General features: G+C 36.4%; 2 protein-coding genes across 6 annotated transcripts in view; one reads left to right on the top strand and one right to left on the bottom strand.

Annotated features, from left to right (window-relative positions):
- Positions 1 to 2,777, top strand: part of RARB (retinoic acid receptor, beta) — a 621,377-nt gene extending 618,600 nt beyond the window's left edge. For 3 of the 5 annotated variants that reach the window (XM_006851619.1, XM_006851621.1, XM_006851623.1), the window contains one exon: positions 1,324 to 1,520. In XM_006851619.1, coding sequence (XP_006851681.1) covers positions 1,324 to 1,520 — 197 coding nt within the window. Of the gene's footprint in view, positions 1 to 1,323 lie in introns of all 5 variants that reach the window. The other 2 variants (XM_006851622.1, XM_006851620.1) reach the window with 1 other exon arrangement.
- The window catches only part of TOP2B (topoisomerase (DNA) II beta 180kDa), an 88,572-nt gene continuing 64,231 nt past the window's right edge, over positions 2,750 to 27,090 (bottom strand). Inside the window, exons 29-36 of the mRNA XM_006851624.1 lie at positions 16,713 to 16,857; positions 16,309 to 16,470; positions 13,221 to 13,422; positions 11,034 to 11,113; positions 9,380 to 9,490; positions 6,914 to 7,036; positions 4,828 to 4,922; positions 2,750 to 3,326 (exon numbers count right to left, since the gene is read on the bottom strand). Coding sequence (XP_006851686.1) covers positions 3,159 to 3,326; positions 4,828 to 4,922; positions 6,914 to 7,036; positions 9,380 to 9,490; positions 11,034 to 11,113; positions 13,221 to 13,422; positions 16,309 to 16,470; positions 16,713 to 16,857 — 1,086 coding nt within the window. The 3' untranslated portion in view covers positions 2,750 to 3,158. The remainder of the gene's footprint in view (positions 3,327 to 4,827; positions 4,923 to 6,913; positions 7,037 to 9,379; positions 9,491 to 11,033; positions 11,114 to 13,220; positions 13,423 to 16,308; positions 16,471 to 16,712; positions 16,858 to 27,090) is intronic.

Raw genomic sequence — 27,090 nt, 5'->3', positions numbered from 1 at the left:
TTTCTTCAGTGAGACATCCTAAACTCATCTCAAGATGGGACAAAGAGTAGAACAGTAGATACCACTGCTTAAGCAATGTCATTATATATCCTAATTATTAAAAATAAGTCTATTCAATATTGCCGTCCCTTATGTATAGCTGTTAAGTACTGTCAAATCTGTTTTAACTCATAGCGACTCTGTATAGGGTTTGTGAGGCTATGAATCTTTATGGAAACAGAAAGCGTCATCGTTCTCCTGCAGAGCAACTAGTGAGCTCAAACCACCAACCTTGTGGTTTGCAGTCCAGTGCTATAATACAAAGCTGTTAAGTGCCGTCAAGTCGATTCCGACCTATAGCGACCCTGCATAGGGTTTCCGAGTGGAAGCTGGTAAGCTTAAACCACCGACCTTGCAGTTCAAATGGCTTTGCAGTCTGGCTCATTAACCCACACCAGGACTTCAATACAGAGCTAGACCAGTGCTATCTAATATAATTCACTGTTGTTGTGGAAATGTTCTATAAGTAGCACTGTCCAGTACAATAGACACTAGAACATGTGGTCCTTAAGCGCTTGAAATATGGACTAATGTAACTGAGGCACTGAATTTTCAATTGTATTTAGCCACATGTGGCAAGTGACTACTGTTTCAGACAAGTGCAGTGTTTGATCAAGTTGTTCTGAATCTGTACAAGTCATTTCCTCCATCTGTGGATATACTTTCAGTGGTCTCATTTTCAACATAAACTCTTCTCTGGTCTTCTATCACAAACTTCTTTTTGTAAAAGGATCCCTGGTAACATTGTAGGATAAGTACTAGACAGTTAACCACAAGGTCAGCAGCTCAGCTACTATGAACCTCAGAAGCCCTATACAGGGTCACGATGAGTCAATTTGGCTTTTTGGTCTCTATTTTCTGAACTGAATTGAGGCATGGTGATGCCAAATTGAAACATATCACCACGTCACTGCTGCTTTTCCAGCGATGTTAATTTTGTAAAACTAGGATTGCCTCTGGGAGGCATAGTGAGCACAATTTCCTGTTATCAAAAAGAACAGTAGTATCAGCTGTTTGTTACCACCTATAAAAATGAGTGAAGTTCTATCAGGTAATAAAGAGACCCTTATCAAAGTACTGGCTATGTTTTTATTTGAGACTTATAATATGTGGATCCTTCCAATAAAGATAAAAGCCATTAGATATAATTTTATAACTTGATTTATTCATACACAAGAGTAAGTTTGAGGAAACACCCTTGTTTAAAAAAATGAAAGTTAAGGTCCCTGTTATCCTGCTTAACTCCTTATCTTAACTAGATTTTCTTTTATCTCTCCTTAAAAGGTGCAGAACGTGTAATTACCTTGAAAATGGAAATTCCTGGATCAATGCCACCTCTCATTCAAGAAATGCTGGAGAATTCTGAAGGACATGAACCTTTGACCCCAAGTTCAAGTGGGAATACAGCAGAGCACAGCCCCAGCATCTCATCCAGCTCAGTGGAGAACAACGGGGTCAGTCAGTCACCACTGGTGCAATGAGACCTTCTCCAGCTACTTCAAACATTCCCAGAACCTTCAGTTCCAGGATTTAAAATGTAAGAAAAACCATTTTTACTGCTGCTTAGTTTTGGACTGAAAATATATTAAACTCAAGAAGGACCAACAAGTTTTCAAATGTACCCATGTATATTCCTGTCTAACTTGCCTAGAAATATGAACTTTTTAAATTCTAAAAATCAGCCATTTCATGCAACCAGAAACTAGTTACAAGTTTCTATTTTCCTCTTTGAACACTCAAGATTGCATGACAAAGACCCCGTCAGAATGATTTATGCCCTGGTTAAGTTTCTGAAGACTTTGTACATACAGATGTATGACTCTATTCTTTCTATACTGTATGTTTGGTGCTTTCCTTTTGTCTTGCATTATCAAAATAACCAAGCTACCAAGGTTATGAAACTGTCCAGCTAAGATTCAAAAAGATACTGTCTTGCTTTCACAGAATAATCAAGACATCAAGGTAAGGAAATGGGACTATTTGTACAGTATGACAAGATAAGGCTAAAGATATTCTAATATAGATGTATGGAAGCTTGTCCTCTCTTTTTGATGCTTTCTAACTGCATCTTTCATTTCATGTTGCCCAATAAAAGTATACAAAATCCACTGCACTCGCAGAAGATAATTCTGTATCAGTGTAACTGCCAGTTCAGTTAATCAAATGTCATTTGTTCAATTGTTAATGTCACTTTAAATTAAAAGTGGTTTATTACTTGTTTAATGATATTTACACATGGTAAAAAAAATTTTTTTTTAAGATACAGTTTTACAGGAATGATAGCCTCCAAGGCAGAAACACTTTTCAGTGTTAGTTTTTGTTTACCTGTTCGCAAGCCATTAGGGAAATTTCATGGGATAATTAACAGGCTCGTCTACCACCTGTACCATGTAACTCTGGTGTCCTTCCTAATTCATGCCTGATAATGGCACGGGCAGAGTCTGCCTCCTTTGTTCAATGGCACGGGCAGAGTCTGCCTCCTTTGTTCAATCACTATGAAGCAGAGTGAAAGCTGTGGTAGAGTGGTTAACAAGATACAAGTGTCAGTTTCTTAGTTCTCATTTAAGCACTAGTGGAATTTTTTTTTTTTTTTTTTGGATATATTAGCAAGTCTGTGATATACTTCACTGGCTCTGTTTGTACATTGAGATTGTTTAACAATGCTTTCTATGTTCATATACTGTTTACCTTTTTTCCATGGAATCTCCTGGCAAAGAATAAAATATATTTATTTTAAAGGCATGTGTGGAAGCTTTTACTACACTTTCATTCACAGTAAAGAGACCAAACAGCACAGTTCCATTTTTAATGTTTAAATTTCATTTCAAAAAGCAGGTCTGTAGTCTGCAACCATGACAATTAAAATCTGTGCTAATGCACGGCAATCTATAACAATTCTACAAGCCAATCAGACAGTACATGACATATCAATGAGTAAAAAAGAGCATAAAACTGTATGTGTAAGAACAAAATGTTAAAAGGCCTACCACAATATAATAAAAAACCATCAATTACATCATCACATTAAAATAAGCCAGATGTACAAAAAGTCTGAGACGGAAAAGACAAAAGGACAAACACAGGGTATTTGTTGAAAAATGTTTGTGCTCTTCGGGCACTTAATTAAACATTGCAAAATCAACATCTTCTTCTTCATCAGACTCTGCAAAATATTTTACTTCTTTTCTAGCCCTACCAGTTCGTGGCAGAGAAGGTGGTTCAGAAGCAAAGTCTGATGGGAAGATGTCCACATCTGAATCCTGATCAAAAGATGTTTTCTTCGGTTTCTAAATGTTTTTCAAAAGATTTAAAATATCAAAGTTAAAAAGTATTCTTTACACTTCAATTACATCAGAACTATAGTGTTAACTTAAATATAACAATAGTCACTATTTGGAAGGTTAGAAAAGGATTTTAAGGCAATAATTTGCCCAGAGTAGTAAAAATGCAATTATATGTCAAGAATTCATGAGAGGGATACAAGACTATATTGTATAGTGTACCCTGGAAATCTTTACAAAAGAGGTCAAACATGGAGAAAAGCATAAAGCTCTGATCACCTATTTTAATATTTTTGATGGGAAAACAGGACATATGATGTTACCCATTTACCTAAGAGATAGTGTGCTTCTTGAGAAAATTGTTAAGTGCTGTCATGTCGGTTCTGACTCATAGCGACTCTCTCTATAGGGTTTCCAAGGAGCAGCTGGTGAGTTTGCACTGCCGACCTTGCAGTCTAGTGCTTTATCCCACAGCTCCACATCAGGATAGGTGTAAAAATTAGCTACAGTCATATGAATTCAAGTTAATTGGCCCTGATCAAATAAATAAAAAGTTTTTTGTTTTTGTTTTTTAAAGCAGCCTTCACTTAATCTGAATATTCAAAAAGGTAGTAGTAGATAGATATAGTTCAGTCTTGAACAACTTGGGTTTGAACTTTGTTAAATCTCCTTGAAATGCTAATCATCCCCACGGAAGCAATTTGTCTCTTTGATAAATTACGTATCATGGTAAAAAATGCTCTCTTGTGGTCCTTGTGTATTTTTCACGGTGATTAGTGTAATACCTTAAACCTTGACTAACACCATGGGACCCATATGAAGTGACACTAGTGATGCTGTAAGTGCTCCAAAGTCATGAGGCTTGATATGTACAGCCTGCAGCTGTGTTTGCATTAACTTTCAGGATTAATGAATCCAGCATAAGGACCATTGTAAAAAAAAAAAAAAATTGTGATGTCATCAATGCAGAAGGCACAAAAATTTTATACAAAATATATGTTAATTGATTTGTAAGGCATCTAGTGAACAGTATGCTATTAGTAATCATGGTTTGGGGAGAGTCAGAAGTTTTATGTGGATTTTCAACTGTGTAGGAGATTGGCATATCTAACCCCTATGTTGTTCACAGATCAACTGTAACTATAATTCAACTGTGTAGGAGATTGGCATATCTAACCCCTATGTTGTTCACAGATCAACTGTAACTATAATAACTCAACTGGAATATTCTGAGTGTGTTATGTAATTTATACCACACTTTCTCCAAGAAGCAAACCTTTACAAATTTATACCTGGATAGTTATTTAACCAGGTCACTGGTTCAAACTTACTAGTCAGTTGCTCCTCAGAAACCCTTTCCAGGGTCACTGAATCAGAACCAACTCAATGGCACTTAACACCACCAACACTGATGAGATACTAGATTTAAAGTTGTTATAGACCATGAAAGTAATAATCAAGTTATACATCATTGTAAACCATGCATTAAAAAGACACTCCTTATTACCTTGCTTGTTGTTTTGGATGTTTTCCTCCCAGGGTTATAATCACCTTCGTTTTCAGAGCCAGACGCTTTCCTTTTCTTTGCCCCTCGACCTTTACCTTAAAATGATACAAAGAGGTTTTTTAATCCCTCAAGGTAAGTCAGTATAAAAAGATAAATGCCAGAACATTATACTCTACTTCTTTGGCAAGCCCAATCAGCATAGCAATTCTGATCTCTTAATACCAATGATGTAGAAGCAATTTGGCAGCATTATTTCAATTGTGGGGTTTACATGACTAAAGAATATTGCACAAATGGCATAATTTTTAAACTAGTTTCAAGGTTTTGGTAATAACAACTTTGATCACCAAGCATCTGATAGATAAAAGAAAACATTTTCATTTTGGACATTTGCTCTAAGAGCCTGGTAAAAAAAATCTCAAAATACACACACACCTTCTTAAGAATTTCTATTTGTCAAGGTCCAACTTTAAAATTAAAAAAAAAAAAAAAAAAAAAAGGATTTACTTGAAAAGGAATCACACACTTAGATGTCACAGTATATCAAATTATTATACAAGTTATAAATATTCAATTCATTTCTATTGGTATCACAACTTATGAACAACCACCTCTGCAGGTCCTACTTTGAGTAGAATAATTTTTAGAATAAATCTCCTAGTATTAATCATGAAATTGTCTAGTTTTCAGATCTACACGTCTTTGCAAACCCTGAATTAATATATGCAACATACTTTTGTTTTCATCAAGTTAACGTCTTATTTTCATCATTAGTGGGAAAAGGGTAACATTTAAATGATGTGCAAATGTTCTCCATCCACAATGATGCCAGTGAAAGAAAATTCACCTAGATTTTATTTCTAAATTCTAAAAATTTCTTGAGCTCTAACCTACTAGAAGGAAAAGCCTAAATGATCTTAGAATGTCATATGTAAATGAATCAGTGAAATACCACTTATGAATTTATAAAGGTGGTCAAATCATGCGTAAGTATTGACATACACATCCTCCCTAGTCACTCTATTTTTTCAACCTCCTTATTCTCCTTTTTTCCATGAAGGTCTGTTATCTCCTCAAAATCACCTTTTAAAATAAAATAGACACTATATAAATTCATATTCATCTACTGGATAAATATTAAGAACTGGCTTTTAGAGCATTTTTTTTCAAAGTATATCTATTGTCTTGCCAGATTCTGGAGGCAAAGTGGGAAGGTACTGGGGAGACCTGGTATTGGTTCCCTTGTGTGGCCTTCAATATAACATTCTCATTTCCATGATTAGCAAAAAGCTTTTGCATAAGGTGCCTAGGTCCAGCCTATTTGAGTAATGTGCCATATTTTAATGTGGAGCCGTAATCTGCTTTTTTATTATTACAAATTCATTCTTAAGAGTGCAAGTTACTTCAGTGGTATCACTACAGAGGTTTGGGGTTTACCGACTACACTGGGTGACACCTCTTCATTTACAATGACTTTTCCAATTACATGGTTTGATATGCACATAATGCAAGCACTTTTTAAATTGCTGCCGGGACATTTATGGTCCCTTATTTTGTCAAATAGTCTGGTGCTCTAACTATAATATTGTGGTAATTCGTATTTGTGAACCGAAATCAGTAAATTTTTGAGAATGAAATAGTAATTTTTAAAAAATGAGAAAAATCAAAAGACTTAAGTTATATACTGTAAATAATATAATTCAATATAGAAAGTTTATAAAATGAATGCTAATATTCATATAATAAATGAAATATTATGTTTAAGCAATTTACAACTGTGTTTATCATATATTTTTGTATAATTATAGTCTGGTAATGAAGGCGATTCATCAGTAAGACATGTCATCATGAGTTACTTACCACACTGGGTGAGACTAACCCTAGTGATACCACTGATTTACGTCAACTCTTTGTGTTTAATTTCTTGATTACTGACCAGATGAAACTGCCACAGGTCTTCTGGACTCTAATGCAGCACGATTCAAAGGCATACTGCTTACTGAATAAAGCAATTTATAATAAAATAGGCAGTCTTTTTAAATTCCACCAAGTATATGTTAGCTTGTTATACAAAGGGAATCCTCACCTTTGGGTGTTGCAGTCTTCTTTGGAACACCAAATTCTGAATCGGAGTCTGAGTTTACAGTCTCTACTTTCTTCTGTTTAGGGGTTCTCTTGGGCTTTGGAATTCTATCTGAAGATGGTTTTCCTATTAAGCAAATTTCCATTTCATAGTTTAATGTAATAAATATCAACAAAGCAAACTTAAGTTAGAATTATAATGATGGACTCTTTTACAATTGATATGGAACAAAGTAGCCATAAATAATGAAAAGTCTTCTCTCAAAAAATATCTGTTTGATGCCAGTTTAAACACAAATAACTTTTTATAAATGACAAAATGCTTTTTATTTAATTATGTATAATTTGCCTTGAGATAATTCAAGTGAGCTATTTTAAACAAGGACCATTAAAATTAAGCAGTGACTTATTAAAAACAGTAGACAAAATAGTCATCACTGAAAATAATATATTTGACATATTACTTATAACTGAAGTTCAATCACATGTTAAGTTCTAACTTTTATAATGTTTTACAGGAAAAGACAGTTTTATAGGATCAAGTATTATAAAACAAAACTGGTTCAATTTTAATAAAAGTTGAAATATGAAAATCATAGATAATAGACAGTAGAACCCAATGTCTTGCTTCTATGCATTTTGTTTTGATAAAAAAAAAAAAAATTTTTTTTTTTAGCTTCTTCTGCAGTTCTATATAAAAATTGGCAACTTAGTTTCTACTTACATGATTAATAAAAGCTAGTTTAGGAAAAAAAGAATTGATCAAATGAATCCAGATAAAATACAAACTTTTCTATTAAAAACAACAATTTGAGGTACTGCAGATAAAGTTCTCTTGTTTAGCAAGCAGCAAAAGGAATCCCTAGTTGTTGTTTTTTATGGCTCTTCTTCCCCTAAAACCTTATGGCTCAATTAACCATAAAAGCCACAAAGAAGTTCCTAGCAGGGTTTCCAGCTTTGCACTGCTAATGGTATGCATAGGTCAGCTTCGGAGTATTATGGTCTGATTTTTTTATTATACCTAATTGGAAGTAATTGTTTTTATTTTCTGAGAAACAGTTAATACGAAAGATCCTACAGAGGACATGATGCATCATCTTCTTGAAACAGTGTTTTTTAGGAATGGTAATTTTGGAGAGGCTAGAGGAGTCCAGGTCTGACACATGTGAGATAATGCACTAGATAGACTACAAGGTCACTTTGAACCACAAGATCAGTGGCTCAAGGTCACCAGCATCTCCTTGGAGACTGCTATGAGTCAGAACCAACTCAATGGCACTTAACCACAGCAACAACATCAACAAGAGGCTAGAGAGTTTGCTTGAATTGCCTGAAATTATGCTACATAGGCCAGTTCAACTACTGAAAAAACAAGCAATAGTAGTTATCATGATATTCTAGCTATGTAATCTATGTAATCTGAATAGCCTGATGACGGAAACAGGTTGATAATGTTCAAGGAACTGAAAGGCCAAGTTTTCAGGGTGATTATAATAGGAGATGTTCATATAAATTTTTTTTTTTTTTAAATGCTTGTTGTTGTTGTTGTTGTTAAGTGTCGTTGAGTCGGTTCCGACCCATAGCGACCCTGTACAGGGTTTCCGATGGTGTAAATCTTTACGGGAATAGAAAGCCTCATCTTTCTCCCGCGGAGCGGCTGGTAGTTTCGAACCGCTGACCTTAAGGTTCGCAGCCCGATCCGTAACCACTACGCTACCGGAGCTCCTTGTTTACAGGGAAATTATACGTTCTTGCTCAGTTTGGGTTCCCATGAACAGAACTCCTCTTGGTTCCCTTTCCCAGCTCTGAGACAAAGATTCAAATTCTAAGTATTTAAGAAGTGAAGGAAGGGGAGTATAAAAATGAGACAATGAAGTTATCACCCTCAGTCAGTATTCTGGGAGCTTAATCCATCTAGAGACTCTCCAGGAGCCAGTATAAAACACATATCCTAGAGTTAGCCCCCTAAGGGGCAAGGACACTGAAGCATTTATGTAGCTAGCCTCAATCACACCACAGCAAAGAGAAAGATGTTTCCTCTGGGGCACTGAAGTGGTACGGGCAATGGTTTATGGATGACTCAACAATTGGATACAATTGTTGTCAATCAATCTCTCCTCATGGTATTGGTTATGTTCAGAATAAGTAGAGACTTTTTGCTGTTGTTCTTCCACATTCAGTACGTGTGTGGCTGTATGGTGTTTTTTCTGTTGTGGATTTTTAAGATCCTTAAGAATGACCTATTTACTTGGTGTCTTATATACAAAAGCTCTTCAAAAAGGTCATAGAAAAATGGAATTAAAAGATAATGGTTTTTTTCCATGAACTTTTTACCTGATAAGAAAACAGATTCTCCTTTTACACATTTATACTCCATAACTGTTTTATAATGAAGTCTTAAGTGCAAATAGCCTCTTATTTATAATTTCCTTTTAATTCCTTAAAAAAAAATAAAATGTTAAGTACATACCCTTTTTAGCAGCTACTGTTTTACTTGGAACTTTATCTGTTTGTTTCAGACCAAATGATGGTGAAAACACAGAAGCAGAATCTTCTTCATTACTGTCAAATTTAGCTGAATCTAAAAATTACAAAGCTTTTTTCAATAAGGAAATTCTTAAAAATATCTCTAACTTTGAGTCTTTTTAACTGATCACGTTTCTTCATCTAAATAACTGGTCTTGTAGGTTTCTACTTTGATCATATAATCCACAACATACAAACAATAAAAGCAAAAGTGTATCAATCTTCTACTTAAAAAAAGATTAACTCTACTGTAAAACAATGCAGAATGCAGAGTAAGAAAATTCTTCACACTGCCAGATTCCAATCATTTAAAACATTAACTGACTAATTGTAAAATAAGTACTATTTGTTTTTTTAAATTTCACTGTAATTAGTATCTTCATATCAAAGTCAATTTCAGGGAATATGAGTAAAACTGGTTCAAATCTAAAAGAGTAGTAGGCATTCCTATTTTAAAATCACTTTTAAATTACTACAGAGTAATTTAGAAAGCATGTAGGCTTACCTTCAGTTTACCTTTGCCCTCATAAAATAATGAATATTTATCCCACCTCCCTGCTTTTCTCTCCACCCACCTCTCAGTAAAATCAAACCCGAACAGAAACTTCTAGAAGTCGATAACCAATCTGTGTATATATAAGGAACTTCCAAAAGTTCATGGAAAAATAGAATTAAAAGATGGTATTTTTCCACGAACTTTTTGAAGCCTCTCCATTCCATATATGTGTGTATACATACATATATTTTATATTTTATAAATATATATACACATATGAAATGTAAAATAAAACCTATTAAGACTTTAAAAATGAAGTCCATTAAGTCTAACTAGATTGTTTTGACTTACAAGTTCTATACCCCGCTCCCCTCCAAAAAAATACATGAATATAGGGAATTTAAAATATATACGCTCATTACATTATTTCTGTTGTTAAATGCTGTCAAGTCAATTCCAAATCATGGGGACCCTGTATAGGATTTCCAAGGAGTGACTGGTGGGTTTGAACTGCCAACTCTGAAGTTCAAATCGACCTTGAACTCCAGAGCTTTATCCTGCAGTGCTACATCAGGATCCTCTCGCATCGAACTAGCCCCATTAAAAATTTTGGGTTTTCAGTTACTAGGCTTTAGTGAAACTTGCATCATAGTTTTAAAAGCTTTCATTATGGCAATGTTAATGTGTATATGAGAGGGCTTCAAAGAGATTCTGGAAAAATAGAATTAAAAGAAAGAAATTTTCCCATCAACTTTTTGAAGCCCCTCATATACACATTTACATTGCCATAAAAATAAAATTTCAGTATTCCTAAAATTCTTTTCCTTTCACTAAAGCATTACATAACCACAACAAACATGTATCTGCCTGACCACCTAAATACTTCCACAAAGTCTACTTTGGCAAATCAACTGAGAATCACACCTCATAAGAACCAAACCTTCTCAACTTCAGTAAAAATGTAGCAAAAAGGTTAAGCTTGCTAGTCATGAAAAATCTACAAATTAAATCATGGTCTCATGATCTATCTGCTGTTTGTTCCTCCACTAAAACCCAACAGTGATATAATAAAGTAATCAATACAAAGGTTAAAGGACCATACCATCTTCTGACTTCTGTGAGTATGAAGGAAATGAGAAAAGATTCCCAAAATCCTGACTTTTTTTGTCATGGGAAGACTTCCTAATAAAAAGAAATAAGTAGCATTTTAAAGAATGTAATTTCAGTATCTGGTTTGAACCCTGATAAATTATACATAATATTTATTATAGAACTATAATCACAGAATACAGTTTTGGTTCTCTCATTTATTTCTTTGCCAAAGACAGAGCAATCAAATTATATTCTCTCGCTTATGTGAACAAAGGTACATACACAGGAACCAAGTGTATACACATACACAAATATACAGATACCAGACAATCCAATTTTTATAACATTAAAGAATGACAAATGAGCAAAGGTTTAATATCATCCAAAATAATCACTAAACTAGATTCTATGGTTGGTAGAAATAATCAATCCAAAATTTATTTATCAGAGTACCCATAACAGTAGACAATCCTATTTCTGATCCTAGACTGGTGGTGGTGTGCCACCAAGCCAGTTCTGACTCACAGCAACACTGTATAGAGATTCTGAGGCTGTAAATATTTACAGGAACAGCAAGCCAGATCTTTCTACCACAGAGCGACTAGGAGATTCAAACTATTGACTTTGCAGTTAGCAGCCCAGCTCATAATCCAGTACACTACACCAAGGCTCCTGCATCCTAGACTACAGGTAAGTAATCATTACAGATCTGATCAATGTCAATTATAATGTGTATGAAAATACTTTAAACATTTGAAATATTTCACAAACCTCACTGTAGTGCGATGAGTCATCTTTGTATTGCCTTTCTCACTATGGTCTTGTGACTCCCACCAAATGACTGGGTGGCATTATGCAAATAAGATGCTTCTTAATACAAAAAAGGTAGGGTGCATCCTTGTGGAGGTGAGACCATAAAGTAAAATGGAACCCTAATAAGGGACTGGTCAGTTTTGTTAGAATTAAAATGAGCCATCACAGAGATGGAAAGAAGACCTCAATACCACTTAGAAGAAATAGGGAATTGAGTACATCCTTCGAAACTGAGGTACCTGTGCTGAGAACCAACAAGACCAAAATGGCAGATAGTTATAGCACCAGAGATACAAGACAGTGAAAGTGCCAACAGAGAAATGGCAGCAGAACCAGAAGACCAATTTAGGTGGCAAAATTAGTTTCTCAACCCATGGTGCACCTGGCAGTAGTTATAGTGAGTATGCTGACCCAGGAAGCAGTATTGCTGAGTACCTTCAAGCAGAGGCTTAACTAGGAGAGTGTAGTGAATCCAACCACCTATCTGCAGAGCTAACAAGTTTTGTAACAGTTGCTTTAACAGGGCAGAGTTTAAACAGAGAGGCCAAGAGAGGTTTAGAAGTAGACAGGCTTGCCGGCAAGCATGGTTGAAAAGAAGCTGTCCTCATCAAAGAACTTTATTCTGAGTCGTTCCTTATCCTGAATTGAAATCTGTTGCTTCCTTAATTAACCCCATAATGGTCTATAAGTTTTGTGTGGCCCTTGTATAAAAGTATAGAACCCAGCAGAGAAATAGAGAGTATCGTCGAAGACGTGAGTGGTGTCAGAATTGTTAGAAACACTGGAGAGAAGAAATATATGTCTGATCACTACACCTCATAGAAATCAACCTTGGGTTGATGATGATGATTTATCCTCAACCCCCTCCTGAAATGAGGTCTGATGCAATGCCACCATTTTTATACCCATGTTAGTATGCAAACTCACTAGAGGTGAGAAAAATCAATCAATGTCAAAGCTAGGAAAGAAACTTAAAACTCCCAAGTCTAACGATTTAGTAATTTTTCTCTGAACTAGGTACTGTCAAACTCTATTCTGTGGGTCTGTTGTCTATTTTCCTGGAAACTTAATTTATAAAAATAACTACACTCATGTGTTTACAAACAGCTTATGGCTGCTTTCATATGACAATGGCAGAGTTGAGTACTAACAACAAAGCCCAAAATATTTACTATGCAGCCCTTTATGGAAAGTTTGCCAAGCTCAGCTTGTAGTGTATAATAACAGCCATGGAAATAGTCAATAATTAACAAGATTTAGTCTCTTCTTGAGGAAGAGTTACTTAGAATAACAAATTTCTTAAGAACTCACTGTAAGATCTTTGACAAAAGATTTCTCTAAGTACCTGCGCCGTATTACTGAATGACAGTTGCTCATTACTTACTCTGGAATTGCTTTTGATTTGCCTGGTGAAAATGTATATTCATCTTTATCTAAGCCATCTGAAGGAACAAATTCATCTTCTCCATCATTTGTTATGGGAGATGCTTTAACTTTCAATTCCTCTAAATCATTATTGTCATCATCATCATCAGCATCATCATCCTCTTCTTCTGAGAAATCAAATGTGTACTTAGGTCTTTCAGCTAAAAGAAAGATATATATAAATATCACAATCAAATTCCAGCTTTATCAATATGAAATACTATTACTGATAAGTCATTTGAAAAATATTAAAGTTATCTCTAAAAATATGTAAGAGGAAAAAAAATAATTTAGAGAATACAATTCAACAACTTTGGCTTCAGTTATAATGATACTTATACTTTTGAGATAAGGGATAATGCTGTGTATTTTAGGAGAACATAAACTAATAGGCTTGACAGATTAGGGTGTTGTTTGCTATACTTGAAATATTACAAACCAGCACTTGAGAATGTAGCCATTATGACCAATGCATAAATATAGCTACCCCACAAATGACTACTAATATGAGGTTTCCCATTTCTGCAATTACAAAACACAAATGCTACAGTTCTTTAAAAAGTGGTCAATTTTTTCTTAACCCCTTGTATAAGTGTCTATCTTCAAGACAAACTTTACAAGGTTGAGTCGAAAATTATTCACACTCTGGTTATATTAAAACACCTGTCCATATCCACCACTGATGACAACATCGAGCATGCCCATGAAATGATTCTGTTGAATAGACTAGTGACAGTGGCTCATGTAGCAAATCATTTTCAAATCAACTATGGCTATTCCTATGAAATAATTCACAACAGACTTGGATTTTGTAAACTTTATTCAAGATGAGTACCAAACAATTCACAGAAGAGCATAAACTGAAGTGTTTGCACATCTGCAAACAAAATTTGGACCAATACTTGAAGAAAGGTGAAAGTTTCTTTTAAAAACTTTCAGTGTCAACCATCAGCTGAAAAACTGATGCTTATAGTTTTCAAGGACCATATTGGAACACTATCAGGAAAAAGTTTCAACAATCAACAGAGATGCTCACTGAAAAACTGAACCTTAAACTTTGGATTCCATGCGGAGGACTGCTATCCAAGGACTGTGTAATCTTACATGACAATGCATGTCCTCACACCTCTGCCCACACTATTGACATCTGCTAAAACTTACTTTTGAGGTGTTAAAGCCTCTTCCCTCCCTATAGTCCTGATCTTGCTCCACCCAACTTCCACCTGTTTGGTCTCCCTGAAAGCAGTCCTTTGAGGACAAAGATTCACCTCTGATAAAGAACTGAAGACAACAGTGTATTTGTGGCTTGCAGCACAGACTAAAACATTTTTTAATAAGGGAATATGAAAGCTTTTTGGAAGATGGACAAAGTGCATTGAAAATCAAGGAGATTATGTAGAAAAATGATTTGTCTTTTTCTAAAAGTTGGTTTTAAAAAAATTCTACAGCAGGAGTGCGGATAACTTTTGACTCCTCTTCTACTATGAAAGGACAGTAATGTTTCAGAATAATGAGGAAACAATGTGACATAAGCCTACAGTACATGAGTAAAATAAGATTTTAATATGATGCATATTAAGGTGCCAGTTATGGGAAAAGGTGCATTGGTATAATACAATTAAATTTCACCATAATTCCCACCATTATTATACAATCAAATTTTTTAAAAATCAGATACTTCATTTTTGATGTATGGATAAAGCACAAAATACAATTTTCAGGCATTTAATAAATTTTCATGTAACTTAAGTTACTCCTGTTAAGGATTGGCCTGTGTCCTCTCAAAAACATGTGCCATACATTCTGATTTCCTATAGATACAATTTCATTTGGGAATAGGACTTTCTGTGTTAATGAATCCATAAATACACAGGGTCTTAACCCAATCACTTCTGAGATATAAAAAGAACAGATTAGGAAGAGAAGCAAGGAATCACCAAACCAAACCCACGGCCTTCAAGTTTATTCTGATCCACAGCAGTCCTTTAATAAATATTACATTAAACTTTTCCATGGGATTTCCAAGGTATAAGAAGACAGCCTCATCTTTCTCTTGAAGAGTATCTGGGAGGTTTGAATTGCTGACCTTAAGGTTAGCAAGCTCACACTTAATCTGCTGTGCCACTGTGCTCCTTGCACAGATCATGGAAAACAGACACCATACAATATAAAAATCACCAAGAAACTAAGAAACAGAAGCTGAAAAGAACAGAGCTGGTGCTCTGGATTCAGACATGACCTCCTTTGAGAAAATAAATTTGTTTGTTAAAGCCACAACTTGTAATATAGTAGCACTACATAACTAAGATGCTAATGTAAAATACTCACCTATATCACATTCTCTGTATTTGTAAATACAGTAGAAATGCACAGTGAATCATTTGTTGATTAAAAAACAAAAGGATTAAGAGTCTGACATATAAGTTACAATGAATGCCCCAGAGGAAAAACATCCATATTTTTCTGTCATTTATTTTAAGTACATTAGGATTTAACAAACTTTGAGAAGAATCTATAATATCAGCAACTCATACGTTTTTTGTTATTTGAAGACTTCAATTTAGTAATATTCAGACAGGATCAAATCATGTGCTTAACAGCCATATATAATACCAAAATGGGATTCTGCAGCCTAAGGCTCCACTGCCATTATCTAAGAGAGTTGTGTGCATGGAATTAAACTCCTAAAGAAAGGGGAAGTTTTTCACAATTCCAGCAGAAAACAAAATGAAACTATAAACACTTTTAGTACACATCCATACTGTTGCTGTACTACCAAGGTGTATTTTACCAATCAAATTCATAGTATAAAAGGAATACAAAACAAACTTTACAACTGTTTTATGCCCTACATTATTGCTTTGCTAAAACAAAGTTTTGAGAGTTTTTTCTGCATTTCTTTCTGGTCTCTTCATCAACAGAAACTTCTGAAATACAAATGGTTTAAGGCTATTTTAGGTAACACTGATAATACTAGCAATACTGTTATTTGAAAAAACAATTTGGTCAAATTAAATTATATACAATAAAATAAACAAAATGTATACCAGCTGCTCTCCTAAGCAAAGAATCTCTTGGAATAACCACAGGTTCTGTTTCTTCCAAGTCACTTTCTGACTTGGATTCATCATCTGACCAAGGATTTCGTTTCTTCACTTTCTTTGTATTGGGTTTACCAGATGATGTAGGTGTTTTTCTTACCCTGGTACCTAAAAACAAAATGATAATTATCAAAACTTATATAAATGTTACTGGTGAAAATAAAACTGAAATAATGAAAGGTCATTATAAAAAAATATATATATATATATATAGTCTTGAAAATTGAAAGTCTTATTTCAACTAATAGAAAAAATATAATCAAAAAAATCTAATACCCTCTCTCTCAATAGTTTTTCTCACACACACACACATTAAAAAAAAAAAAAAAAAACTTGTAATAATTCCTCACCAGGCTCCTTTTTCTCTCTTTTGGGTTTGGAACCTTTATTTATAGGAGCGGAGGGAGTCAAAGTCTCTTCTCCGGTTCCTTCCATTGGTGCGCCACTGAATTCTTCATCAAATTCCACTTTTACTGCTGTATTATCAAGATCACCCTATACATTAAAAAGAAAACCAAAATAAGTAAAAATTAAATTATTACAATATATATTTTTAAAATGTATTTCTAGCTAATAGCTTTTTTATACAACTTTTTAAAATTGACTCTACTGAAGCCCCACAGATGACTCTGATCAAATCATTTTCACTTTATTTCATTTATCTGTAGCAAATGACATTGTTTACAAACTAATCTTCTGGTATACTCAATAAGGTTAAGAGCTACTGAGAAGCAACCATACAAATTTCAAAGGGACTTTCAGACTAAGTACATTAAAAAGTTTCTGGAAAGTTAAATTCCTATAGCTCTGGTCTCTGGAGATTTTTGATACATAATTAGTTCGAAACTACCAGCTGTTCCACAGGAGAAAGATGAGGCCAACTTTTCTAGGTAGCTGAGCCACTTAACTATTTGTATAACTAAGAAATTCCTTTTTGACCCTATGTTGTTGTTGTTATTGTTGTTATGTGCCATGGAGTCGGTTCCGACTCATAGTGACCCTGTACAGGGTTTCCGAGGCTGTAAATCTTTACAGGAACAGAAAGCCTCATCGTTCTACCACAGAACAGCTGGTAGTTTCGAACTGCTGACCTTGCGGTTCACAGTCTGATTTGTAACCCCTACGCTATCAGAGCTCCTACAGCTTGCTTTAAAAAAAAAAAAAAAAAAAAGGCACAAGAACAAGTCATCTAAACAAAAATAACCAATATAGAACAAAGTATAGCAGTTAGGGAAGGTCCCATGGAAGAAGAATCACACACGTCTGCTAAGTGAGGAAGAGGAAGGAGGGAAGAGAATCTGAGGGAGGCACATCACACTACGTTTGTTGTTGCTAAATGCCATCCAGTCAGTTCCCACTCACAGCAACCCTGTATAGGGTTTCTAAGGAGCTACTGGTAGGTTTGAATTGCTGACGTGATTAGCAGTCCAGTGCTTATCATACAGTGCCACTCCAGGAATATGTTTAGAGAATTGTTAATCGTTTGGTAGGACTACAGAACTGGGAGTGGGAAGAGTATCCAGAAATGAACACAGAAGAGAGGTTTGCAGTAGGATTTAATTAGTAATTAAACATGAAAACTCACATGCTATTCACGGAGATAAGGCACAGAGTTGGGAGAGCAATTTTGGAGACTCGAATAAGGGGTCCAGTTTCACACATGCTGAGTTTAAGGGGCTTTGGACATTCAGATGGCTATATGAGCTTGAGAACATTATTGTCTAGGGACATGAATTTGGGAGTTATCAGTGTGACAACAAGAAACTCTGAATATAGATGTGATTACTCAGAGAATGAAGAAGAGTACTGAGAAATATGAGTGGGCTTCAAAAATTGCACAGAAAAATGTTATTAAAAGATAATGGGGAAAGCACAAACAAGATGGTGGACTGGGTAGAAGTAGAAGCTCCGTCAGCAATAACACAGAATACCAGACCAAGCAGGCTCAGGGGATGGTCCCAGAATTCTGAACCATATATATAAAGGAATGTTAAGAAAGCTGGAAGGCTTACAGGCAGTGGTATTTGTAGCAGAAGCAAGAAATCCAGTGCTTTCTAATCCAAGATGCTCAGCTACTCCCTGAGCAGCCGTCTTAGGTGAGACCAAATGGGGAAGGATCAGAGCAGCCACGGACACCTGACAGAACCACAGAAATAAAGGTGTGGTTGTTCTTTTTAGTGTGTGTATCTGTTCATTGGTATCTTGCTCTCTGAGCACCTCCATTCTGGTGACTAGAAGGGGTGCATGAGTTAGTGGACACCCACATCCACCCCTGGAGGGTTCTACTATGCATGCACACAGATCTCCTAAAAATTTAAAGGGATAGTTTCCACTTAAAACCAAACGGCAGCACGAAATGGCCACAGCTGACCCTCAACTATTTATTACTAGGAAAAAGCCCTGAACAGGGGTTGTGGAGTGGGACAGAGTAAAAAGGAAACAGGCTGAAAATTAAATCCTGAGTTATGTCATAATGACCAACAGTGGCATCTTGAAATTTCTCAGTAAGAAGAGTGGAAAGGGAAGCCCATCTCCTGATCACATCTATCTGGAGGCAATCAGAAAGCATAAAACATACCAAAACACACACCCATCTAAGTATTAAGGCCACAGATAACTCCTAAATATGCTCCAAAACACAAACAGATGACCATATCAGCACATGTCAGGAAACGAGATAAAGTGACTGAGACAAATAGAGGTAGACCTACAACTCCATACTGGAAGATGGGTAGGCTTTGGAAATGCCTGAGAAGGAATTCAGAAAAATGATTATAAAATTCATCAAAACACTATACAATGGAGTTGAGAAAAATAACGAAGATGTCAGGAAAACACTACAGGAACAATCAACTAAGATAGATACGGTATTGGAAACAATTCAAAACCTACGGCAGAAGATCAAACGATTAATAGAGTATCAGAAATAGACAATACACTGAAATGGCAAAGGAGTAGAATTGAAGGCATGGAAGCCAGAACTAGTGAACTGGAAGATATATCTCGCAACACACTAAGATAGAAAAACAAGCAGAAAAAAAGGATAAAAAATCTGAAGGTGGCCTAAGATTCATGTCAGACAACATGAAGAGGAACAACTTAAGAATTATCAGTATTCTGGAACAGGAAGAATCAGACCAGTCCACATAGGAGATAGTTAAAGAGCATCTGGAAGAAAATTTCCCTAACATTCTGAAAGCAAAAAGATAAGCATTCAAGAAGCTCAGTGAACCCTAGGAAGGATAGACCCTAAAAGAAAATCACCAAGACAAGCTCTCTAAAATCAAAGATGAAGACAGAATCCTGAAAGCAGCTAGGGAAAAGAGAAGTGCAACATACAAAGGCAAGAGAATAAGATTAAGCTTGGATCTCTCAACAGAAACCATGCAGGCAAGAAGGCAATGGGGACACATATATAAAACCCTGAAAGAAAAAAATTGCCAACCAAGAATCCACTACCCAGCAAAGCTGTCAATCAAATACAACGGTGTAATCAAAACATTGCAGGATGAACAGAAGCTATGGGATTTTGCTAATGCTAACCATATGATGAAAAACATCTTAAATGGAGTTCTGTGGACTAAGAACCACCAAGAACAGACAACCATCAGAGATTGACGTATGTGGAAGCATCACCCAAAACTCAATTGACAAATGGAAGAGCCGAGAACAGAATAAAACTATAAGAACAAATTCAGAGGATCTGGGAGATCAGTCCATGATCAAAATAATTATAATGTGAAAAAGGTAAACACAGAGGAACAATGATCCAGGTGGTGAGAAGGTCAGGTAAATTACAGAATAAAATAGACTGTCTTAATTGGAGGGGAAAGTTAACAGAATATAAAGCAATCACAATGGCGGAGTTGGGGTGGTGGGTTTCGGGGGAAATGGAGAGAGGAAATGGTAGCACACAGGGTAAAGGCAGACACAGCATAGTTCAGGTGTTGGGGAGGGCAATACAAGAAGGGGGAGGAGGTGAAAGAACAAGGTTGACAGGGGAACACAGACAGGTTTCCACGGGCTAAATGGGACAGAGGTAAATAGTGATGCATGCTCAACCTAGGAACAACAGGGCTCTGTGATACAGGGATCTAGGCATAGTTTGAAGAGGAGAAATACTACTAAAATGCTTGACTGTCTTATGAATATTGGTTTCCCTTGCCTACTATTGTAAAATAGATACTTTAGTGGGATAGAAAGGAATGTTGGGAAACACGCTTACAGAAAACTTGTAATCCCATCTTCAGCCTATAACTGATTGGAATACTTAAAAGGGTTCTAGTACTTGCCCAGTGGAACAGGCCTCTTGTAGAGCCTTTCCAGAGTATAGGACCTTATGTTGAACCCTGAGTCCTATCCAGAACCTTCTGAGGTGGGACAGTCCCACTAGAAAGGACAAGCAGACCAGCCTGGAACAGCTAGAGCAACATAAGATACATCTTCAAAGCAGGAAAAACCCAAAACAAAAATGTCAGTATGAGTGCCTACTACAAGAATAAACAAGCTGTTTGCCGGGAAGCCATCAAGGCAAGCAATAAAGTTCCTTCCAGACAAACCCCCCTCTAAGACTGAAACTCAAAGGGAACACATGAGCAGGCATGTATGCTTGCTAACGACCACATAGGTCTAGTGGTGAGTGGAAGAGGGGGGAAAGGCAGCAATGAAGAAATGGGCTGAGTTCAACATTGAATCCCGTTGACCTGGAGATGAGAGAGAGAAGAAGGGCTGGTTGGTTCAAAGTGTGGTGAGACCTGGGGACACCTGAGCTTACGGACAAGAACATAGCCACAGAGTGCTAGAGCTGAGAGTGAAGCATCCAGTTGATATGAAGTGAGGGGGGATGCACAGGAACACCCAAACTTGCAGATAGCACCCATTTGACCTAGCACCCATTTGACCTAGCCTCGATGGCTTGATAATCAGAATTCGACTAGAGGAAGATAAAAAAAATACAAAAAAAAAAAAAACTTAAGACGCAGTGTGCTGACAACTGGCAGGCTTGCAGTTATCTGATGATGCATGGAGAAGATTGTAACCATGGCATTGAAATGATATACAATAGGATGAATGTAAAGCGAATGTTCTCCCATGTAAACTATCACATAATTCACAATGAAACATTTTAATTTTTTATTTTTTGATAAAGGAAAAAGGATAAATTGCTACAATTCGATGAACCTGAAATATACTCATGGAGGTAGTCACTCTAAATACCAACAGAGAGAGAAGGAGTCTTCACATCAAGTATCAGTGCTATCCCCTCTGTACACAGCATAGATAGGGATGGGCAACTTAGACAATGGATACTTAAAATGAACCAAGTGACAGGCTTACAAAGGAGCTTAGTTTAATAGTGTGTGGGCAAAGAAAGAGTCCCCACTGAGTAGTTTTCATCTTGTCTAAATGCATCTGGTTAAAAGAGATGGTGATAAGATTCTTATGAGTCTTTGTAATTAATATTAATTGCAATTACTAGTAATTGTTATCATGAATAATTGCAATTGTCTCGATTGTAAAGGTAGAAGTTTTTTTTAACAAAAATGGGGGAGCAGTTAATCTTACAGTCCAGAAACAAAGGACCCTAGGACCATCAAGGGAGATGAGCACAAGAAGAATACAAGATCTTATCCAGAGAAGCAGTGACTCCAGAGATGGAGACAGAGATAGGGACATAGAGAGCGAAAGTAGCTGAGGAGTCCACATTGAAGGGAAGAGAGGGACTGAGAGATAGTGGCTAGGAGGCAGACTTGCAGAATGTGCCCTTTGGTGGTATAAATTACTATATATGACTGAGTGGTTTTTTTTTTTTAAAAAAAAAGAGCTAAAGTGAATAGAGACAAATACTGTTAACTGATGGTACATGGAGGGAGTTGTAATCATTGTGATGAAACAAGTTGTATGATTTGTTGATTGTAAAATCTTATGATCTGCCCTGTAAACTTTCACTCAATCCACAATAAAAACTTAAAAGAAAAAATAAAATGAAATGGAACAAATAAAGATTGATATCCTTAGGAAAAAAATCAAAGGATTATGCTAAGCATAAGGCTCTGAAATATTTCATACTTAACAATATGAGTATATAGTCTTCCTTAGGAAAAAAATCAAAGGATTATGCTAAGCATAAGGCTCTGAAATATTTCATACTTAACAATATGAGTATATAGTCTTCTCTGTCAGAACATATTCATCTACATCAGCATTGTAATAGCTGCTGCTATTATTACTATTATTATTAATTATTAGACATGTGAAATTTTAAATGCAACATAAATTGTTTAATCCATTATCCCTTGGTGGAACTCAAAGTTGTTTGTTATTTTGTTGTTGTTGTTGTTAGAATAGATAGTATTGTGAATGTCTTTAAAAAATAATAATAATGGGGAAATATTGCATAAGACCTTTATTATAAAAGTTTAAGAAAAGATACCCACACTAAAAGGAAGAAAAATGAAAAAAGACAAAATGATTTGTTGGTTACTGGGGGAGGGGAAAGTGAGGGGAGGGAGGGGATGGTAGAGCACAGAGTAGGAGATAGACCCATCCCAGTTTGGGTGTTGGGGAGGGTAATACACAAGAAGAGGGTAGAGGGATAGAACAAGGGGTATAAGAGAACACTTAGGCAGGTTTGCATGGGCTAAATGGGACAGAGGTAAATAGTGATGAATGCTCAACCTTGGAACAACAGGGATCTGTGATACAGGAATTGTGGCATAGTCTGAATGGGTAAAAGAGGGGAAATAATGTTAACATGCTTGACTGTGTTATGAGTATTTGTTTATCTATCTTGCCTACTATTATTTAAAAAATAATAATAAAATGGCATCCTGGTGTGGCGCTGTGGGTTAATGCACCAGACTGCAAAGCCATTTGAACTGCAAGGTCGGTGGTTCAAGCTCACCAGCTGCTCCTTGGAAATCCTATACAGGGTTGCTATTGACTCGATGGCACTTCACAACAACAACAACTATTGTAAAATAGATACTTGGGGGGGGCGGGGGGGGGATGGAAAGGAATATCCGGAAACATGATTATAGAAAGTTTTTAAGCCCGTCTTCAGCCTGTAACTAATTGGAATACCTACTAGGGGTGCTAGAACTTGCCCAGTGAAAGAGGCTTCTTTCAGAACCTTTGTAGGGTATAAGACCTTAGGTAGAATCCTGATCCCCATCCAGAACCCTCTCAGATGGGAAAGTCCCACTTGAAAAGACAATCAGACCAGCTTGGAGCAGCTAGAGGAGCAGAAGACACATATTCAAAGAAAGACTAGCAGGGAAAAACAAAAACAAAAACAGCAGTCTGACTGGCTATTACAAGAACAAGCAAGTTGTTCACAGGGAAGCCATCAAGGCAAGCAATCAAGTCCGTTCAGGACAAACCCCCTCCCCAAGACTGAAACTCAAAGGGAATACATGAGCAGGCATGTAAGCTTGCTAGTGACCACACTGGTCTACTGGTTAGTGGAAGTCAGGGAAAAGTAGCAATGAAGAGGTGGGCTGAGTCCAACCACGTTACATAGACCCCCATTGACCTGGAGTATGGTGAGAGTTGGTTGACCTGAAGTACGTGAGACCTGGGGACTCCTGAGTCCATAGACGAGGGCATGGCCATGGAGAACTAGAGCTGAGAGTGAAGCATGCAGTTGATATGAAGTGACGGGATAAGCACAAGGGCACCAAAACTTGCAGACAGTGCCCATTGGACCTAGCTTCAACGGCTGGATGTTCAGAACCTGACTAGAGGGAGGAAAAGAGGGGGAATTTTTTTTTTAAACAAAAAAAGTGTAAATTGCTACAATCTGATCAAATTGACCTACACTTATGGATGTAGTAGCTTAAAATACCAACCAAAAGGGAAAGAATCTTTATAGCAAGGATCATCCCCATCCCATTCCCCCTGTACTCAGGGTTGAGAGGGATAGGCAACAGACATTGGATGGGGGCGAGGGGGGCTGTAAAGACACAAAGTGACTAGCTTACAAGTTTTCAAGTTTTAGATTCAGAGTGTGGGGGGAAAGGTAGAGTCCCCACTTAATGATTTTCATCCTGTCTAGACAAATCTGGTGAAAGGAGATGGAGACAAGACTCTTGTGATTCAATAGTGAATAACTGTTATCATGACTAACTGATTGTTGCAACTGTAAAGGTAGAAGTTTTGTAGCAAAAAGGGGTGAGCAGTCAATCTTACAGTCCCAGAGTTGGAGGGCTCTGGGACCATCAAGGGAGAAGAGCAGAAGCGGAGTGTGGGACGCTACCAAGAGAATTAGCATTGCCAGAGATGGAGGCAGAGATGATGACATGGAGAAACGAAGCAGCTGAGGACTCTGGACTCATGGAAGGAGAGGGGATGAGTGCTGTCGACCCAGAGGGAGGGATTGCAGGGTGTGCCCTTTGGCTGTTTGAATGGTTATATAATACATATTCCTGAGTGTTTTGGTGCACATACAAAACAAAACAAAAACCAGAGGGAATAGAAGCAAATACTTTTGAATGATGATGCATGCAGGGGATTGTAATCACTGCAATGAAACAAAATATGATAGGCTGACTGTGAAACTGATGTTCCTCCATGTAAACTCATATAAACTATCACTCAGTTTACAATAAAAAAAAAAAAGACAATGGGGTTTTTATACAAACTTTTTGAAGCCTGAGAAGCATAATCTGAAAAACCATTTTTCCTAAAGAAAAAGCAAGTGTTTATGTGTTAATGAACCTGTGTGTTGTGGAGAATGGTAAGAAGGAAGTAGTAGTAGTAGAGACCTTGTTTATTAGAACAGTACAGGAACATGCCTTCTCTGGTGTGGCATTGCAGGATAATGTACTGGAGTGCAAGGTCAGTGGTTCAAACTTACCAGCTGCTCCTCAGAAGCCCATATACAAGTACTGGTAGCATAGTTGTTACGAGTCAGGTTGCTAACCTCAAGATCAGCAGTTAGGAACTATTAGCTATTCCATGGAAGAAATATGAGACTTTCTACTTCCATAAAGATTTGTAGCCTCAGAAACCCTATATAGGATCACTATGAGATGGAACCAACTCCACAGCACATAATCACCCATCACAAGTCAGAATATACGTAACTGCAATTTACAACAATGCTTAAAATATCAACTCTTTACAGAGAACTCTTCAATTTCTAACTGAAATTCTTTGACTCATTTTTCAAGTTCTAATTAAGACTGGTCCTACCTTCCCAATTGTTAGACAAAACCAAAAATAATCAAACCATTTGCCCACAGTCAATTCCAACTCATGGCAACCCCATGTGTGTCAGAGCAGGACTATACGCCACAGAGTTCATATTTCAGAAGTAGGATGCCAGGTCTTTCTTCTGAGGTACCTCTGGGTAGAGTCATATCATAAACGTTTTAATTAGTAGTCAAGTGCATTAACTGTTAGCACTACCCAGGAATTCTCTGTTGGACATAAATCAAAATCAAAGCCCACTGTCACTGAGCCAATTCTGATTCACAGAACTTCCCCATAGAGTTTCCAAGGCAATAAATCTTTATTTCTTAGAACAGACTGCTACATCTTCTCCCACAGAGCAGTTGGCACATTTCAATCACTCTCTTTTTAATTAGAAGCCCAGCACTCAACCACTGCACCAACAAAGCTCATTATACAGTTGCACATGGTTACCTACATAAGGGTACTTCAAAAAGTTCATGAAAAAAATTTCATTATCTTTTAATTCCATTTTTCCATAAACTTTATCAAGTTCCTTGGTATAGTTCCTGGGTTCTAAAATTCAACCTATCCAGGAAAATCAGCCTTTCTATCACCTCTAAGTGGGGTATGGCACAATAGGATACGCATAAGACCACCAGTAGCTCCTTGGAAACTCAATGAGGGTCGCTATGAGTCAGACTGACTTGAGGCACTTAACAGCAACAACAACATTGCCTCTAAGACTATCATGCATCCTGATACCTCAACTCTGAACATTATATCCAATATTTCCTTCTTCTGGTTAACTCCTACCCATCCTATTCAACGATAAGTAAGCATACATTTCAAAAACTTCAATAGCATGTACCAGTGTAAATTATACAGATGTTCTCAATTAATTTGTTAAATAACGACCCAAATAAATGAATAAACAGTAAAAGATGACAGCCAAAAAATCCAAAACCACAAACAGGATACATATTGTATGATCTCACTCACATGAAATATCTAAAATAGGCATATGTATACAGAACAACATTTATTAGTGATAACCAGAAGAGGGAGGGAAGAAGAAACAAAGAGTTATTATTTAGAAGTACTTAGTTTCTATTTATGATGAAATAAAATTTGGCAGTGGATACTGGTGATTTCTGTATGAGTAATGGAACTGGTGTGGCGCTGTGAGTTAATATGCTGGACTGCAAAGTTAGTTTGAAACGCAACGTCTCGGCAGTTCCAGCTCACCAGCTGCTCCTCAGAAACCTATGGAGGATTGCTATGGGTTGGAACTAATACACGTGAAAATGGTAAATTGGAAAATGTTTCGTTACATGTATTTTTGTATTTAAAAAAACAAAAACAAAACCACACACACACACATACCCCAAAGAAGCCATTCTCCCCTATAAGACATCCTTAACTGGTGATGGTATGCAGCTGAAATTTATATTTTACAGTTGACATACCTTTTTAAATTATTCTTATTGCTCTGTGATATTAATTTTAAATGATGCTATGAGGATGATTTGCATAACAAATATATATATATAT

Source organism: Chrysochloris asiatica, unplaced genomic scaffold (assembly GCF_000296735.1).
Source record: "Chrysochloris asiatica unplaced genomic scaffold, ChrAsi1.0 scaffold00030, whole genome shotgun sequence".
In the NCBI taxonomy this organism is placed as follows: Eukaryota; Metazoa; Chordata; class Mammalia; order Afrosoricida; family Chrysochloridae; genus Chrysochloris; species Chrysochloris asiatica.
Note: the sequence above shows the minus strand (reverse complement) of the source record. Positions and strands in the feature narration are given on the sequence as shown.